Source organism: Melanotaenia boesemani, chromosome 5 (assembly GCF_017639745.1).
Source record: "Melanotaenia boesemani isolate fMelBoe1 chromosome 5, fMelBoe1.pri, whole genome shotgun sequence".
NCBI classification, from domain to species: domain Eukaryota; kingdom Metazoa; phylum Chordata; class Actinopteri; order Atheriniformes; family Melanotaeniidae; genus Melanotaenia; species Melanotaenia boesemani.
Genome location: NC_055686.1, coordinates 19277813 through 19295269, shown reverse-complemented (window position 1 = coordinate 19295269; position 17457 = coordinate 19277813). Strand labels below are relative to the sequence as shown.

Genomic DNA, 17457 nt, shown 5'->3' with positions numbered 1-17457 from the left:
TTATAATGGAGTGGCTTGCACAGAAAATGATAAATTTCAAACAGATATTACTGGCACAAGAGGTGAACTCACTTCCTGTCATGATAGGCAGAGCCAAAGAAGTCATACTTGTGCCTGTTTGGGTTCAAGAGCAAGAGGAAATGGATCCGGAACAAACAACTGTGACGGATAAAGTGTGATTAAAGCAGTAAAAACATAACCTTGGAACAAAGCCGAGATTAAAAAAAAAAAAAGGTCCTCGCGTATGATAACAGCAGGGGGAGATTTTAAAAACCATGTCAGAGCTAAAGATGGACTTACCACAGCGACCTTGGCCCTGAAACTTATGACGTCCCTCCAGGCGTAGCAGAGGATGTGCGGCAGGTAGAGGAGAAAGTAGATGAGGCCGCCGCACGCCGCTGCTAAGTTAGCCTTAGAGAAGAAGACGCTAATGAAGAAGCACTGAGAGATGGTGGCCAGGCAGAAAACCAGCAGGAAGACAAAGACTACAGAGGGGTCACTGTATTGTAGGACTTTGCCGTACTGTGTGAAGAGAATAAATTAAAGACAAAAAAATATAGAGAGAAAAGTTAATCTCAAATACACTTAAAAGTTCCTTAAGGTAGAAAAGGTCAAATAAGGAAAGTCAGAGAATGTAATTATAGTGGTTGATTTTCTTTTAACACACTTGTCTGAGTTAGCCTGGAGACTAGACAAATCTATGAACTCACATTTCTACATATGACCGGCCCCATATTTCCATCCGGCCTCTTTTACTGTTTTGATAAGCTTTCCTTCACAGTGCAGGGAAGCACCATCGAGGCATATCACACATTTTATTTCTCTGATTGGCTCCAGTCTAACTCACTTTTGTGCATTTGTATGGCTACGTCAGGCCAGGCACAGGAAAATATGATAACAACTAGAATATATTTGATTTTTGTACATTTTAATGCAGAATAATATTCAATTACATAATGTTGCAATCCTTAAACATGTCAATGTTTTACTGTGCCTGTTTGACAAAGGACCATCCTCTAATTTTAGAGAGCTACTTGCAAATCCATCACCCTGATGCTGATGCTTTCTCTGACATCGTTTCAGAGTGTCGCTTGACCTGTTCAGATAATGGTGCTATTGTAATAGATGCAGTTATGATTATTACAATGGATGATGTTCAGTGGACCAGTATAAATATTCATTATAAAAACCTCCAACTTTTCACATGCTAAATGAACTCTTGTAGAAATTTGCTTGCAGTCAGATTAACATCTTTATTACTTTAAAGTAAATTCTTATCACCTCATGAAATGTGATGGTCAAAACTCTCCAAAAGTAGAATTGAGTCCTTTCTGAGCCACCGTTAAATCATTATCGAATCACCTTGAGTATAAGAGTAAGCATGATGGCGCTCATGGCCAGTGGCAGCACACAGGATACAGCCCAGCTCAGCCAATAGATGGAGCTTCTCAGGCCCATGATCCTCACTATCTCCTTCAGCCTAGCCTCTTTCTCAGCAACAATGCCCTTAATGATCATGGCCACCGAGTAGATCCAGGCTAGAGTCATGTACAAGGGGAGAGAGCTTGCCAGGGAGCGCAGAAACCTGAAAGGTGGAGCCAGACCAGAAAAGACAATGATCCGATTTCCACCTCTTCTTAACATGTTATCAGTATTTGGATATTATATCTGAAGGATTTGTTTGTTGAGGCTTTTCATTCATATCATATGCAAATACATTTTTATTATCTTGCTTTCTGCAGGTGTTCTGGCCAGATCAAAACAAACCAAGTTAGAGAGACAGACAGCTGTTTTTAGAGTTTAAAGTGGGATTATTACCATTAGAGGAGATAAATTGAATTGCTAGGTTCTGTATTACACAAATAATGCTCTTAAACATCAATGTAGAGTTAAGCCTTTCACATAATAACTTAAAATAAGTATTATTTTTCATTAGACATGAAAGGAGAACTGGAAAAAATGCATTTATGGGAGGAAAAAGTGCATCTAGTCATGGTAGGCTTCAGATTGTAAGAAATGTTTTGTGTAGAAAGGTCAGTGCTGGAGATTGATAAGTTGTTAGACCTGTGAGAAGGGGGGGTCAGGCAACAGTCTATCACACAAATGTCACACAAAGTTCCCATTCACATATTTTGTCTTTGAAGCTTGCATCGAATGCACTGTTTCCCATACAGCATATAATAAAGGTGCCTTGAAGATTTCCATCGCAGGCTTGTGTCCTTTTTGCCAGTGATGGGGTCACAAGTAGGTTTTTTTTCCTGGCTTGACTGAATAGTCAGGAATTAAAGGAAAAAAAAAGGCTTATTTTTCAGCTTATTGGAAGAGAAGGCTGAATATTACCAACTTCAAACTTCAGAAAATACTGATTAAATCATTTGATTAACACATTTAAAATAAATGTTAAGGCCAAATTATAAAGATAATAAGATATTTAACTGGTTTTATGGTAAAACAACGGAATAGTGCCTGGGAAAGTTTGCTCCAAATCTCGGATAGATTTAGCCAACTAATGCCCTGCGTCAGCTGATTGGATCTGGGAGTCATGTGTGGGGAAAATAGTGTAAAGAAATCCATCTGGATGCAACAGAGTAAATGCATTATCTCCATCATAATAGAAGTGAAAAGTGTAAATAACAGAGGACTCAGGTGCAGATGACAAAACTGGTTGTTGTCAGACGTAATCCAGATACAGCCTCATGATAATTACCATTTGATTTGCCATTATTATTAATGTGCTAAAAATGCCTGTGAAATTATCATTTAGAAGAGGCCTGTGATCTGAATTCTCATGCTGCTTGCTTGCTTGCTCCTCTAAGGCACTCAACTAACCCAATTTATTGTTATTAATGTTTACAAACTGTTGATGGCTTGCAAACACATTAGGCTGATGGGAAATTACATTTCACCCAGCTGTTCAAATATCAGTTTTTATTTACCAGCCACATTTTCCAATTATACTGCAGGAATTGATTAGGCTAATCTACAATAGCCATCATTTCTATTTCATTAAGTATTCCTGCAAAACAAGGAGCCGTTAAAGGATGTGCTCTACAAAGACCAACAGCACAAATGATCTTCCAGTGGCTTTTGGTATACTAACAATTAATATTTGAGCAGAGGGTAAAGACAAACAAGGCCATAAAACCATATATTCTAAAGTGAGGTCAACATTTCTAGTCTGGAATAACAAAAAAACATCTAATATTTACATTGTCCACGTGTCTACAGCATTATGATGTCACTAAAATGAGCAATTAAGAGTTGGTAATGTTTTTCATTGCCCTTTCTGTGCAAGTATTTAGAGCATATGATGCAAACCTCCAACAATGTATTGATATTTAAATCTAACTCTTCACAAACTAACAGTGATTGGCAGATTAGTTGAAGTGAAAAGTTCTTTACAATGTCAGAAAGATGGACTTGTACTTTATTCTCTCGTGTGACAGCGCTGTAACACAACTTTCCACATTTCCTTTTGCTCTTATCAGCATTTAAAATATAAAATTAGTTGTGCAATATTTGGAATGGTTCCATGCAATGCAAAACGTAAACAAAGCAAAAACAGGAATGTAATATAATGCATGCAATATACCTAAGTTATTGTGGGGTAAAGCACCAATCTCTGAATACTGGGAACCTTTGATATTACGTATGAAATCTATACAGGACCAGTGAAAGGTTTGGACACACGTTTCCATTAAATCCAATGGGAAAGTGTGTCTAAACTTTTGGCTGCTAGTGAATATCTTCAAAAATCTCAAGAAAAAAATGATGGAGCTGATTTGTGTTCTTTCATTTCTATGAGTACTGGCCATGTTTGATTCTCTAGGATCAAATAACAGACTGTTCATGTAACACAAAGTGAGTAAAATGTCCGTGCATCCACTCATTTTAAATGCTCAGATTTGTAATACAAAAACTTAAAATAAGTTTTAAATTTGGTAAAGTTGGTAATTTGTTTCTCCACTTGCTTTGAGCACTTCTTTCTAACATTATAAACTGCTGAACAGGGATTTCAAAATTTTTAGTGAAAACTTTGCAGCCTTTGAAATTCATTCTATTATTTATTTATTTTTTTCCTTTGTTGATAGCATTTCTGATGTGTTTTGTTCATCTCTGTGAAAAAGAAAACCTTGATGCAGTTAAAACATCCTGATTAAATTGATTAAAATATTATAGACACTTGGGTTTGGAATAAACTCAAAAAGACTCAAAAATTACCAAGAATCTGTCTATTGGCTGAATTTAATAACTATATTTGTAAAGTACTTGTGTAGTTGTCTACATGTTTCATTTATATACTTATTACATGTCATTCAGTCCAACATTTTCCCATACTAAGAGCTGAGTGATGCTACAATATATATGTTTGTTTCTGTTTTAGATCCAGTGATTTTACCAAGATCTCTGCAACTTTTTTTTAGATTTAGAATGATTTGCTTCTATATAAAGATATTTGTCCCATTATTTTTCAACCATTTCATGCATCAGAACAGTGCACATTGAAAAATACTGATTTTAGTTTTACAAAGGTTATATATTTTTATTACGCTCATACAGGAAAGCCTCTAGTTATGCATGAGGTCTTTGTTACACAATCCTTTCCCCCACTTGTGGTTATTACAAAACAAATTAGATTTAACATGATGTATAACATTAAACAACATTCCAGTTCAAGCTAAAGATAATTAATTTTCATGCAATCATGAATATAGGCGGCACGAAACACTCCCTTTTCAAATTACAAAAGAGTAGGCATTGAAATTACATCCTCCGATTACAAGAAATAAAATAAATTAGAACTGCAATTTTGGTTGCATGCTTAATTAATTAGCCTACGAAGGCTGATCTGCAGAATTACAGATAATGATCTGATTCTGTGCTTATTAATTGGTCATGATTAACAACAGTAGGAGCATCAAAACACAAAGCATAAACAGGTCCCTATTCTGAATGACCTGAGAGAGGATTACTTGATTCATTGCATTTTATGAGATGGAAGTTTTTGGTGGTCACGATGCATTTGATGATCTGTACTTATCTAAGGAGTGTTTATTTCTTGTATAATTTTTTTTTTATTAAACTGACAAATTAAGCATGACATTTCTCTAAAACACTCAAAGCATATAACAAAATAGACACAATTCTGTTATTTTAAGCACATACACAGATACACAGTATTTCTGCTCTGTGACAAAAAAAAAAGTTACTGATACCTTCATATTGTATGCTTTGTGTTTTGATATTTTCCACTCAAAGACTCTTTTCTACTGACCTTAACCATGACACTAATGAGTGCACAAGGAACTGAGAGCAGAACAATGTTCTCTGTGAGCCTTGCGGACCAGAGGGCACCGTTTTGAATGCCAACAGCACGCAGCACTTCCTTGAGCCGCAGTTCTTTCTCCAGTACCAACCCTTTGATGATCATGCAGACAGAGTACATGAAGGCCAGCACCAGGAACATGGGGAGGATGGTGCCAATACTCTGTATGAAGCTGGTTGTAAAGAAAAGCAATCAAAAAGATCAGAGATGTATTGAGCACTATAACTGCCAAATAAATAAATAAATAAATGGCTCAGTAAACAAATTGATATGCTAATAAATTATATGAAAATACTGAAAATTCTTTTTTCCATTTAGAAACCTATAAAACATTTCCAAGAAAGCAGTGGATTTGCCCTTTATGCAGCTCAGAAGCCACAAATCAGAAGCTAACTTCAGCATCATCACAGCCTACGTGCAGCAGTGTGTCCTGGGATGTTTTGTGAAACAAACGAGTGATTTTATTTACTTAATTGAGCTGGATAAAGCAAGTACTAGATGGATGGCTGAGTAACACTGCTGGGTGATGTAGAGCTGAAATAGACTGGACAAAACTGGCTGGGAAAGAGCTGAAAGATGCTGCCAGGAAAGGGTTACTGACCTGTAGTGACTGCTGGTACTTGACAATGAGAGCTGTACTGATTATCGGACAAAATAACCACCAAGTAGTTGAATGCATTTTTTTTCCTTATATAATTTTATGTTACATTTTATAGGTTTCTTTTTGGATTGATTGCTTGATTTTGGCAGTTTTGATCCTCCATTGAATTGCATGTTAACAACATGGGTAAAATGGTGACATGGAGGCAAAACTGCCAGATGGATGTGTATTTATAAAGATGCTGAACACTCAAAAAGCTTAAAAAACTGCTTATGCATACACCCTAACTCAAAGTATATGACTGTGTAAAGAAAGAAAACATGTTTGATGAAGATTGCAAGACAACCAGGGCTCTGTGGATAAAACAAACTTGGGGGATTTTCTGAAATCTGTAAAAGAGAGTGTGAATTTTCAGAATATGAAACACTGCCTACTAAAAGCTTAAAAGAAGCACAGGGTAGTTACAATAGAAACAATTCTTAACTTTCAAAATTTTCAAAGCTTTGCGACACAAAAATGAGACACAAAAAATTAGTTATAGTGGAACTGATTGTACTTATATAACACATAAAGCCAGGTGGAGGCTGCAGAGAGAGAAAAAGGTTAATATATTTGCAACATGTACCGTATTTTAAAGGCTGCTTTATCCAACATTTATTTGCATTTGCTTGGTAAAAGGAGAACAAATCTTCACAAGGGACAAACCGGACGTTGCATTCATGTTTTCAGTGCCTATGAGGTGTTATCATTTTTACGCTGAGCTAACCTTTATAAAGTTGGTGCATCAGCTCAATCGAGCATTTAGTGCTTCATCTCATGCCAAAGATTATGTATGATTTGATGTTGTTACCATACAATAAGGCAATATTAAACTGGCTTCATAATGCCACCGAAATGCCATGTCAATATCTTCTCTAATGCCAATATAATAAAGTGCTTCTTTTGATTTATTAGACAGCAAAGGAGAAATATGAAATACATTTTTGACAAAGTATTCAACACTGATGCTTGCATTTCATAAATACAGGCGACATGATGCAAGCAAAGCACTGTTCAGCTTAGATGAACAGATGAAGCATAAAGTGGATCTGCAGCAACTGGCAGAACGAAGCTCTCCTGTCAAACATTTTCAGGTAAACAACTGTTCAAAGCACTTCAAGTACATTTGCAAGACATGAATTTTTATTTTAATTCTGGACAAGTTATTTTTTTTAAAGCTTTGTTGAATCTCTGCCAAGAGGGAACAGTTCACTCAAACATGCACTTTCCTTAATGGCTGGTTAGCTCTGCACAAGTGGCTTATTTCAAAAGGTAATTTTCCATAATTTAGTTGTTTTTTTCTTCTTCTTTTTTTCATTTTTTCTCCATTAGCTATGATTCATTTTCCTATAATTATCTTTCATAGCATATATTTTTTCTGTTTAATGTCTCATCACTGTGAGTTTCATTTTAATCAGTTCATCATGTCACATTTTGCAATTTAAAGATAATTTAGTTCAATTTCAGTTTTAATGTATGCCTAGTGCAGCTTAGTATAGAAAACAGTTGGTGGTGGAAGTCTTTCCAACATAGCCAAGGCACTGTCAGTTGCACGAAGGAGGAAGTTCATTCACATGGGAAGATGAATGAAAGAGAGACGCACATGTTTTTGAGGACACTTGCACGGCCCTCGTGGGATGGATCACCTTTCTAAAGAGGTTTCCAAAGCCACAGGAAAGGATCAGTTGACACAGAGTTTCTAAATGTTCAGACACGAGGCAACTAAATCCAAAATCTCACACAAGATTATATAAATACAATCACCTCTTTGAAGAGACCACTCAATCGATACATCTCTACAAAGAGCTAACTGATACATTAGCTTCTTTTCTATGGAGGTAGGTAGCCTTAAGTAAGACGTGTCAAGATGAATACTAATTCTGGTATTATTTGCTCCCTAACATCTTTGTAACAGCTGACAGCTTGCGTGAGTTAACTCCTTCTGTGACTTCTTCGCCAGAGGGGAAGAGATCAGTCATGCACACCATGTCTGACACTGACAACCTTGCCACCAAGACTCTTGAATTATACATTCGCTGATCGATCAAAGGTGCTTAAGTAATAGAACCCAAGGCAAGCTTGTGTTGTGCAGCTCTAGTTACATTGGCAGGCTGACCTAAATCTAGGAAAGCTGGAAGACTGATTCCTCAGTGAATGAAGAAATAGCAGAGCTCCATGTCCCCAGAGTTTGGCATTCTATGTCCTCCCTAAAAGAAAAGCTTCCTGTCTCATTTTGAGCAAATATACCATTTAGCTTCTCGGCTGTCAAGCAGTGAACAATTTACTGAAGGGAACAGACTTTATTTTTCAAGTGTGGTTTCTTTTATTGTTGGTAGAAATGATCTCTTAAGGAGAAAGTGCATGTTGGTTTGGCAAAAAAAAAAAAAGAAAAGAAAAAAGAAATAATGACCTTGCATAGTATGTTGCTCATTTCTTCCTTTTACCTGAAAGAATCAGACAAGATCACACCCTCTACATTAATATGAAATCCTATTTGTATTATACCTAATACACCATACATACTCAGTGCAGTTTTACAGTGTAGCTGTATATTTATATAAAGTAAAAGTTATGAAAATGGACAGCTTCTGATAGTGACGTATGCCTTTCTTTTTTCCTATAAAATAATACATACTACAATGTGATGAACTGACAAACCATTTTTAAGAATCAAGAAAAAAAAATCACGATAATGGTCAATTTAACTATTACATACTATTTAATGTCAAACTGGTAATAAAGTAGATCTAATTATCTGCTGATTCTAAAACGCATGTAAAAAAAAATAGCTAATCTAAAATTATTGAATGGTAAATTAGCATAAAATCAATTGAATCTTAAGTTAATAAATAGTTCAAATTGAATAAAGATTTCTTGTCATCTACCTCCAACTATTCTCAGATGAGCTACCTGGTGGTTGTTGGAGCAAAGGACGACTATTGATTTACTATTTATCATGGGTTAAATAACTTTGCAAATGCCACTGTAATGGCTGTACAGCGTTACTTATCAGTTGAATCTCTTGAGTCCCAAAACATCTGTAATCTTAAAAAAGATTGTTTTGTTGGACAGTTGCAGTCCAGACTTCTGGTGTTTGGACAGTTGTATATTTTCTTGAAGCTCATTTAACTTAAAATACTGCACTCATGCTCAAATACTGCATTCATGCTCAAAGATGAACCATTGTGCAGTCTTACTGTAGTTTGTGTACACTATATGCTTGCATCATCTGCTCCTACATGGTTAGAGTGTCACCAGATTGTTCCAAAGCAAAGGATAGCATGAGTTGATAAAAAATAAAAAAATAAAAAGTCTTTTTTAGACAGTTTATTTTTCTGCAAGAGTTCAGCATTTGTCCCATCTGTATTTTTTCTTGTGCTCCCAGTGTCCTGTTTATTTGAAAAGTTTTTCAAACAAGCTCTATATGGGCTTATTCAAAAGACGTTTTCATTCAGCCCCCATGTCATAAAACCCTTAACTGATGGAGTCACTCTGAGGTGGTTGTGATTCTGGCTGATTTTCTCCTCAGTGCAAAGAATATGTGAAGTTCTACAGTGACCCACCAGCACTTGACTGACCTGTCTTGCATTGTTCCTCAGTTTAGGCAAACAGCTGTCTTTTTGTTAAGCACAACTGCATGGTATGTATTTGTTTTTCCAACACCACAAAAATAAATAGAGACACTGAGAGAGCACAGGCCTCCACCAAGCCAGGGTCACTACTTGAGAAAAACCCCAAAAGACCCAACACCCCACCTAGTTACCAACCCCATGCCAACACACTCTTATGAATACTTCAGGCTAATATAATTATCTATTTCCATCATCAGGATAGATGCCACATCTTATTTAGAATCCTTGAAGTTACTGAATATATTTACATTTTCTCTAATGGCTGCAGTTTGGGTTAGCTGTTAGTGTCGTCAACATCTACCATGATATCTTGCAATTTTGTTCATTTATTTAATGCCAGTTATTATCTGTTGAGGTAAAATATGTAATGGAAAATTATCCCTAATAGTAAAGAATCCTTTAAAAAATTCCTGGCTCCAGACGGTGATCCTGATCATCACCTAATTGTAATTATTTGTTCATTATTCTGTTTCTGACTATCCTAAATTTTTCTATCAAAAATCTGTTCATAACATTTTGAGTTATGTTGCTAAGAGACATAGGGACAGACAAACCAACATAGCCAAAAACATTACCTCTGCCTTGCCTTAATAATTCATGAAGGATAAAATGAACATGACTCAGTTTTTACCTGCACATTTACATTGGCTAATGTAAGCATGATGAATATCAGCTGCTCTTTTTTATGCTGCTGATGCAGCTACAGCCATCAAACCGCACACCCTGACTCCATAATATAGAAACCTCTTTTATTTTATGGCACAATGGCAGCAGCTGTACTAGACAAAGTCTTCTGAACAAGCTTGCTGCTTAAAAACAGTAAAAACTTCTTTTAGATTCCATTCCAAGTGCACCATCACTTTAACTGCTTGAATAGTTGTGTAAATACTGCAGCACCTGTCCCTGTGCCATCATCTGATGTTACAAAATGTCTAGTCTTGGAAGATGTGACTCAGGATGAAATGAATAAACAAATCCATTAAGCACATCTCTTATTGTGGACTAGTATTAATAAGCATGTGGAGTGGCTACACACTGTGGCTTTGTTTTCAAAACATTTAGCAAGATATTAATGAGCACTTTCTAAAATAAAGTAGCTAAGTGCCATTGTGCCTCAATTATCACTATTAGACTAAATGTAAAAGAGGGGAAGATAAATATCTTTGAAAAAAAATTCTCTATAAACTGGAATTACAGCAGTAAAGCTGCTTTCTCTGACAGAAGGTCATGAATGTGGTGTTTTTGAGTGTGGGAAGTCATTTCAGAAATAGTTTAAGATGTCATTTGCACACTATGCCCCTTTTCTAAAAAAAAAAAAAGTACCACAAGCACCTGAATTTAGCTTGTTTATGACTTCCGACTTAAGCCTGGTACACACATAACGATTTTTTTAATCTTGTGAGATTTTTTATCTGGTCGAGACCTCACACGTGAAGATAAAAATATGTTTTGATTGTACTGTGTGTGGTGTGCTCCGAAAATGTAATCACAGAACAACACACACACGACGATGCTGTCCAGCAAGTCATCTAAAATCTAGTCCTCCGAGCTGGACAAACATTGAAACGTAGAAGAAGAACCATAGCAACAACCGGCAAAAAACGAAGAAGAAGAAACATAGTAACAATCAGAAAACACAACACACAGCATGGAAGGGGATATATAAGATGAGGGAATGATGGTGGTCTTGGGACTATTGTTAACAGTAAAAAAAATAACAACGGCGTGAACATGGACTTTGTTTACTTTCTTGCGCCCCAGCCAGCTCGCTCTCTTATTGGCTACATTCCGTGCCATGTCACCACCCATGCAGTCACAATGCATGAGTCGTTGGCGTTCTTCAGAAATCGGCTCTGAAATATTAAACATGTTCAATGTTCCCAATTGTCGACTACGACCTGTTTCGGAGTGGATTATTGGAACAAATCGGCTCGTAACACACCCCAGACCAAATGATGATTGGACAGGGAAATCTCACAATGAATGGGCGTTTGCCGTCCAAGGTCGGAAAGAGGCAAAATCAGGACAAAAAAAAAGCCCAAACATTGTTATCTGTGTACCAGGCTTAACTCTATAGGTAACATAGACACTACTAGTCACTACTTTCTATTTGATTTAATGGAAACATATGTCCAAACTTTCAGTTTATTAAGTTTTTGTCCATGACAACTGCATGCTTATGGTGTGTACATTAATATGAGCTTAATATGAATGTAAAAAAACCTATTGATGGGGAATGACACCTTAGCATCCAAACAAGACATGCCTCTGATTCAGGAGCATGCAATGGTGCAAAGGCTGCTGATAAAGCACCAGTTTATGTGATATCAGGCCCTGCAGGGTTATGACTGCATCCCACACTGCCATTGCAGACCTCTGCACAGTGTGAATAAGAAGGTTGTGGGTGCTAAACCACTTTGGTTATCTCAGCGTCCAAATGCCAGCAGGGTAATCTGTGGTCGAAGCAGCCAAGATTATTGGTGGTTAATCAGGTAGGGTACTGCCAATAGCATTGAGGAGGACAAAAGGATGAATAAAAAGAAATTATTTCTAAAGCAGGTCTGATGATGAACTTCGGGGGTCAGTGAAGGTAATAGTGGGCTGTTAAGTGAAGTGGAAATTTTGTTTGTGAATTCAAAAGGACAGGAGGAAAGATGAAAAGAATTTGATAAGGTCTCAAAGAAAATAATGGTGAAGGTGCCTTAGGCTACTGTCAAAATATTCCTTACTGGGTAAATTTTACATGATATGCTTAAAATTAAATATGAGCTCAAAATCTATCAAATTAATGCAGTTAATCTTTAATTTCCAGAAGAGAAATTTTAACTATATTCTCATGAAATATCTTTGATTTTCAATACATTTAGACTATACTCTTGCACTGCTAATTCCCAGCTGAAGTGCATTTTATTTTTAATAGATCATAAAAAAATACGATCTCTTTAAAGGACATTTTTAAGTGACATATTCAGTTCCCTCCTTTAAATTAGAAAGAACAGACATTCCCATCCTTTCACCTGGCCAAACTACAGTTCAGTATGAAAGTAATTACCATCAAAGTTCCTCCCCATCACCCATCTCTGTGTTTTAGCGCATCTTCCTTTGTGTTATGTCATTCTCAATTATTAATGGACGGAAAAGCAGTTTTCAAGTGTTAATAATTTATAGAAATGCTCAAATGTCTCAGCAGGCAAAAGAGTAAATGGTGGAGGTCCAGGGCTATTGCAGTGCTTTATGGCAGCTATTTATCTTATCTGTAATTATTAAGCCTTTGTTTTAGAAAGATGGGCACTGAGGCGATGAGGCCGGCGTGAGCAAATAAGCCGTACCGTGACTTTCTAATTTCAGATCATTATCACAACAATGAGTTGTAAATTGTGGAAAAATGGAAAATGTGCTTCTGAAGCTGTGCATGACTAGAACAGATAAGGATCTGGTGCAATTTTTATTTATTTATTTATTATTTTTTTATGTAAGATGGAAAAAATGTTAAAAAAAAAAGAAAAAGAAAAAAGGTTTAGAAAATAGATGTAAAAAAATTCAAGGGGCATAAAACATTTTAAACCAGCAAAAACTGCACAATGAAAGCAAAATCAGTAAGGTCACTATTAATCAAATTACACAGCACTTATGCTTTTCTTTCTTTTCATGTTTCCAAGAAAAAAAAGAACATTGTGAAGCATTATATTTCATTATATTTCAGCAACTTGCTCAAAGCCAACATCCATTCTCAACATAACACCATAAACTCTTGTTTTGATCCAAGCCTCTCATCAAAGTTAATTCGCTGTAAAAATGAAAGCTATCTACAGCACAGTGTTTTAAAACTTAGATCCCTAATTCCTAGAAGTGCATTTTCCCATGGGTTGTTAATATTTTCTTTCTAAGATTGTTTGAGGAAAGCATTGCATTGTTGTTCCTAAATCTCAGTGGCAATTATATTCTCTCTTAATGGCATCACCAGGCTTTTGCTTTATTAATGGGGATCATAATGTTGTGTGGATAGAAGTAATTTCCAAGACTCAGAAGAAATCTTGGCTGTGGAAGATTCGGAGTGATATTGGATCATTTGTGTCCCAAGCTGAAGGATCTAACATGATAAAAGCCAGTGCTATCTAGAGAAACAAATGCAACACAGATGGGATGAGACTACCCGTCGTTGCATATGATGGAGTTGTGCAATGCTTACTTTCATAACAATAGAACAAACTAACTCAGAATGGCAGCTTGCATTATTAAAAAAAAAAAAAAGCCAACTCTTAATTTATTTTGCTGCTCATGATGAGGTTACTTATCCCATGCAACCTCCTTAGTTGATTAAATCTACTCTGAAAGATTTCAGCTTATTATTATTTATTTATCTTAAACAATAACATTAGTAAGAGAGGTCCCTCTTGCTAATTCAAATGCGACCAATCAGAGCATTGGGAACAAGAATAAGAGCATACAGATTCAAGAAAAGGTAGGCGAGACAAATAAAAGGAAGCGTCTGTCCACTGGGAAATCTGAAAGGGCTTAAGTGGCCAATAAGGCTGTTACTTAGCCATGTGGTGGCAGTGACTGGCAACTCTCCTGGGAGGACCGAAATGTATTGCTTTAATACCTCCTTCCACCTCTTTTAATCACAAACTTTGTAGAAAATAAATATATAAATAAAGTTTTGTACTCACACATCATCCACAAAGCAAGGGTAAGGCATTTGCTGAGCAAAAACACCAAGCGGTTGCGTCTTTAATGTTTGCAATCGTATGATGGCATGGTCCATCATATCCTGCAGGTAGGCGAAGCCTCCCCATATGTAGCGCAGGTCGTTAAAGGAGTTGTCTCTGGCTCCAGGAGACCATGACCTTAATAAAAGAAATCAGACTCAAAAAAAAAGCATGTACCATAATCTGAATTGTAAGAAATCTCGACAGAGACACGGAAGATCAAAATAAACAGTCGCCTTGGTAGATGTAAGGGCTTAGTCACACAAAGAGCAGCATGTAAGACATGCTTAACTAACTGGCTATATATCAATCACAGGTCTTCTTATAAAATATTAATTAGAAAATAGCAAACTTAGCATGAAAATTAAAAAAAAATGACTGCTTAATGGATGGAGGTATGAATGAAGTTCATACCTCCACAAGAATCTTTTCACTAAAGCATATTTTGACTATTTAACGCTAACCTGGTCCCTTTACTGAATTTGTTTTTCTTTACTTTATATGCTGGTTTAAAATGTTCTTTATTAAGAACATAAATTGTCTAAATAGCAACGGTTAAGTTTGCTCCAAATTCATTATACTTCAGTCATCTGGTTTGTGTTCAGTCTGGAATAAATACCACCTATTATTATATTTCCTGTTGTTTGGAAGAAAAGGGGATGATTAGATGATCAGGGGGTGTTCTGTCCAGGTAATTTGCTTTGACGTCCGCAGGGCAGCACTATTATGCACACCTGAGAAAAATAATCCATTATTAAAATTAATTTTATTCCTTCAGCTATTACACTGCCTAATGCTGGCAGTAGTTTTTAGGTTTGTATCTTTGTTTTTTATTGCTGGGATTTTCATGAGTCCATAGCAACCTGTAGCAGCTCGTATTTTGCAGATTAAATTATGTCTATTTCAATTAATCTATTGCACAAACACGTGAGCAATCTGACTTGACCATTTGGGATTTAAGAAACAAACAAGTGTTTTCTGAACTTAACTGACGCAAAGCTGACTTAATACTAACCATGCTGTATTAGAGAAATAATCTGACTTGTGATCAGGTCCACAAACTAAGAAGCAATATACTAACTGAGGTTACAAGTAAAGTGGGAATTAGGACCAATTTCTATGGAAACTGCGAGAAGTCATACTTTTTGTTCTAAGTTTAATAATACTTATATTGCTTTGACTTCTACTAATACTACTACTACTGCTACTACTCCTACCAATAATAATAATAGTAGTAGCAGCATGGCTGCTCCTGGCTTTGATAGATTTCTGATAGGCTTCAATACAGTCCTCTCTGCTACCACATTAGTCACCTTCTGCTGGTCTTTTGAATACGATTCATTATTAAACCAACAGGAAAAAAAAAAAAACCCTGTAGAGTAAAATTGATATTTTGAAATATATTAACTGCCTTTTATTTAATGTAATGATGAGATTGAAGTACATACCTGGATTTTACCTTGTTGGTACGCTCTACCTCTTCAATGTCCATACGGATTTTATACTTGACATAGGGGGGGATGTAGCTGGAGTTCGGTTGGAGATTTTCAAAGACAACACCAGCCCAGAATGTATTATTATTCAGATGCTCCAAGGCTTTCTTCACCAAATGGCCTTCAGTGGAGGCTGCCTCAAACTTATTCAGATCTAAACACTGTCAACAAACAGAGATTTTAGAAAAATTCTCATATTATTCTATAACCCTGATATTTATTCAGTAAACTGGTCTCTTTAAATAAATTTTTGGTATTCACACAAAAGGGAATAAAGGTGAAACAGGCATTACCTCACTGGCAGAGCAGCAGATGGATATTTAGCAAGAGAAAAAAAAGAAAGCTATTCACTCAGCTATTGACTAAACCACTGAGTATAGTTCCAAATTATCAGGAGCTGCCAGGGGGTGGGAAATGTTTTGGACTTCAGGAGAGACAAGCAAATGAGATACAGGCTTGCTAGCTCTCCCCCGCTCTGTAGCCTTGTCTTCCTGTTTCCTGAGACGATAATGAGCTAGCCTTCCTGGGAGGCAGTCACACCTGACAGCTGTCCACGTATCTCAGTACTGCAATAGTTTTATCATTTCTCCCCCAGCAGTCTGCACGCTATATCAAGCAATAGCGGGGAAACGAATACCACAGCAACACCATTCCTTCACTACATAATAGTAAGGATATTGTCGCAGTAAAGAGTTGTATGAGCAGACAGTTTGGAGAAACGCTGAGTAAAACATAGAAGAAAATGCTTTATATTTTCCAGACATCAGCTGCTAAATGCTAATTATTTGACTGAGAAAATTACAATAAATTCTTATTAAAACTAATTTGTAGGAGCAATGTATGCAGCCACTAACTTCACAGATCTTTAGATTTTCAGTCTGCTGTGTGTGTTACATTGGAATATCAGCACCCTTTTTGGTACTACAACTCTTACCAACCTAGATACTCCTACATGGTGTAGACACTCCATATTTATGCATTTCAAGTTTTCTTATTTTAAACCGGCCCCACTGATAGGATGCCAATCCCATCTTGGCCTAATTCAGTGAGGTACATGTGGTACTGGTGCTGCTGACTGAGGTCCATACAGCATAAAAATATGACAAGTTACAGTGGTGGTCAATTGCTAGTCATAAAATCTGCTGAAGGTGAACAAACAGTAAACATTCCTGAGAAAAATATGTTTTCTTTCTTTGTTTAACTTTGATTCCCATGCTTATGAAGATGATAAAGTGTTTACGGCTCTTGTCTTCAAAAATATCTTTGTAATGACCTTTAAACTGTAAAACAAGCTCATTTACAGGTTTTATTTGTTTAAATATCGACTGATAACACCTCTTCAAACTTGCTTGCTGTTTTTTAGACTGAGAGGCAACAAGTTGTTTTACTTCCAGTTGTTTAGTGAACCCATCCTATTTTTTATCTTTTACTTCAAGATGTTAGGATGCTGCCATTTAGTAATGCTAATTAAATAAAAAGGGTCAAATATAATAATTTACCATATGTTAGGTTTCATATTCCATTTACTTAAGAGGTTGAGAATTTTGGAGGGGTTTCTAAGTATTTAACAGAAAATCATCACATTTTTGGAGACTCTAATAAAACAGTCTCAAAGGCAATCCTTTTGCTCCAACAGGTTACTTAGCATGCAAAGGTT

At 36.3% G+C, this 17457-nt stretch overlaps 1 protein-coding gene across 6 annotated transcripts in view; it reads right to left on the bottom strand.

The window, feature by feature from the left end:
• Nucleotides 1-17457, bottom strand: part of LOC121639698 (phospholipid-transporting ATPase ABCA1-like) — a 165289-nt gene that overhangs the window by 110141 nt on the left and 37691 nt on the right. For 4 of the 6 annotated variants that reach the window (XM_041985127.1, XM_041985130.1, XM_041985128.1 and 1 more), the window contains exons 13-17: nt 15756-15961; nt 14269-14445; nt 5418-5498; nt 1363-1585; nt 301-522 (exon numbers count right to left, since the gene is read on the bottom strand). In XM_041985127.1, coding sequence (XP_041841061.1) covers nt 301-522; nt 1363-1585; nt 5418-5498; nt 14269-14445; nt 15756-15961 — 909 coding nt within the window. Of the gene's footprint in view, nt 1-300; nt 523-1362; nt 1586-5275; nt 5499-14268; nt 14446-15755; nt 15962-17457 lie in introns of all 6 variants that reach the window. The other 2 variants (XM_041985132.1, XM_041985133.1) reach the window with 1 other exon arrangement.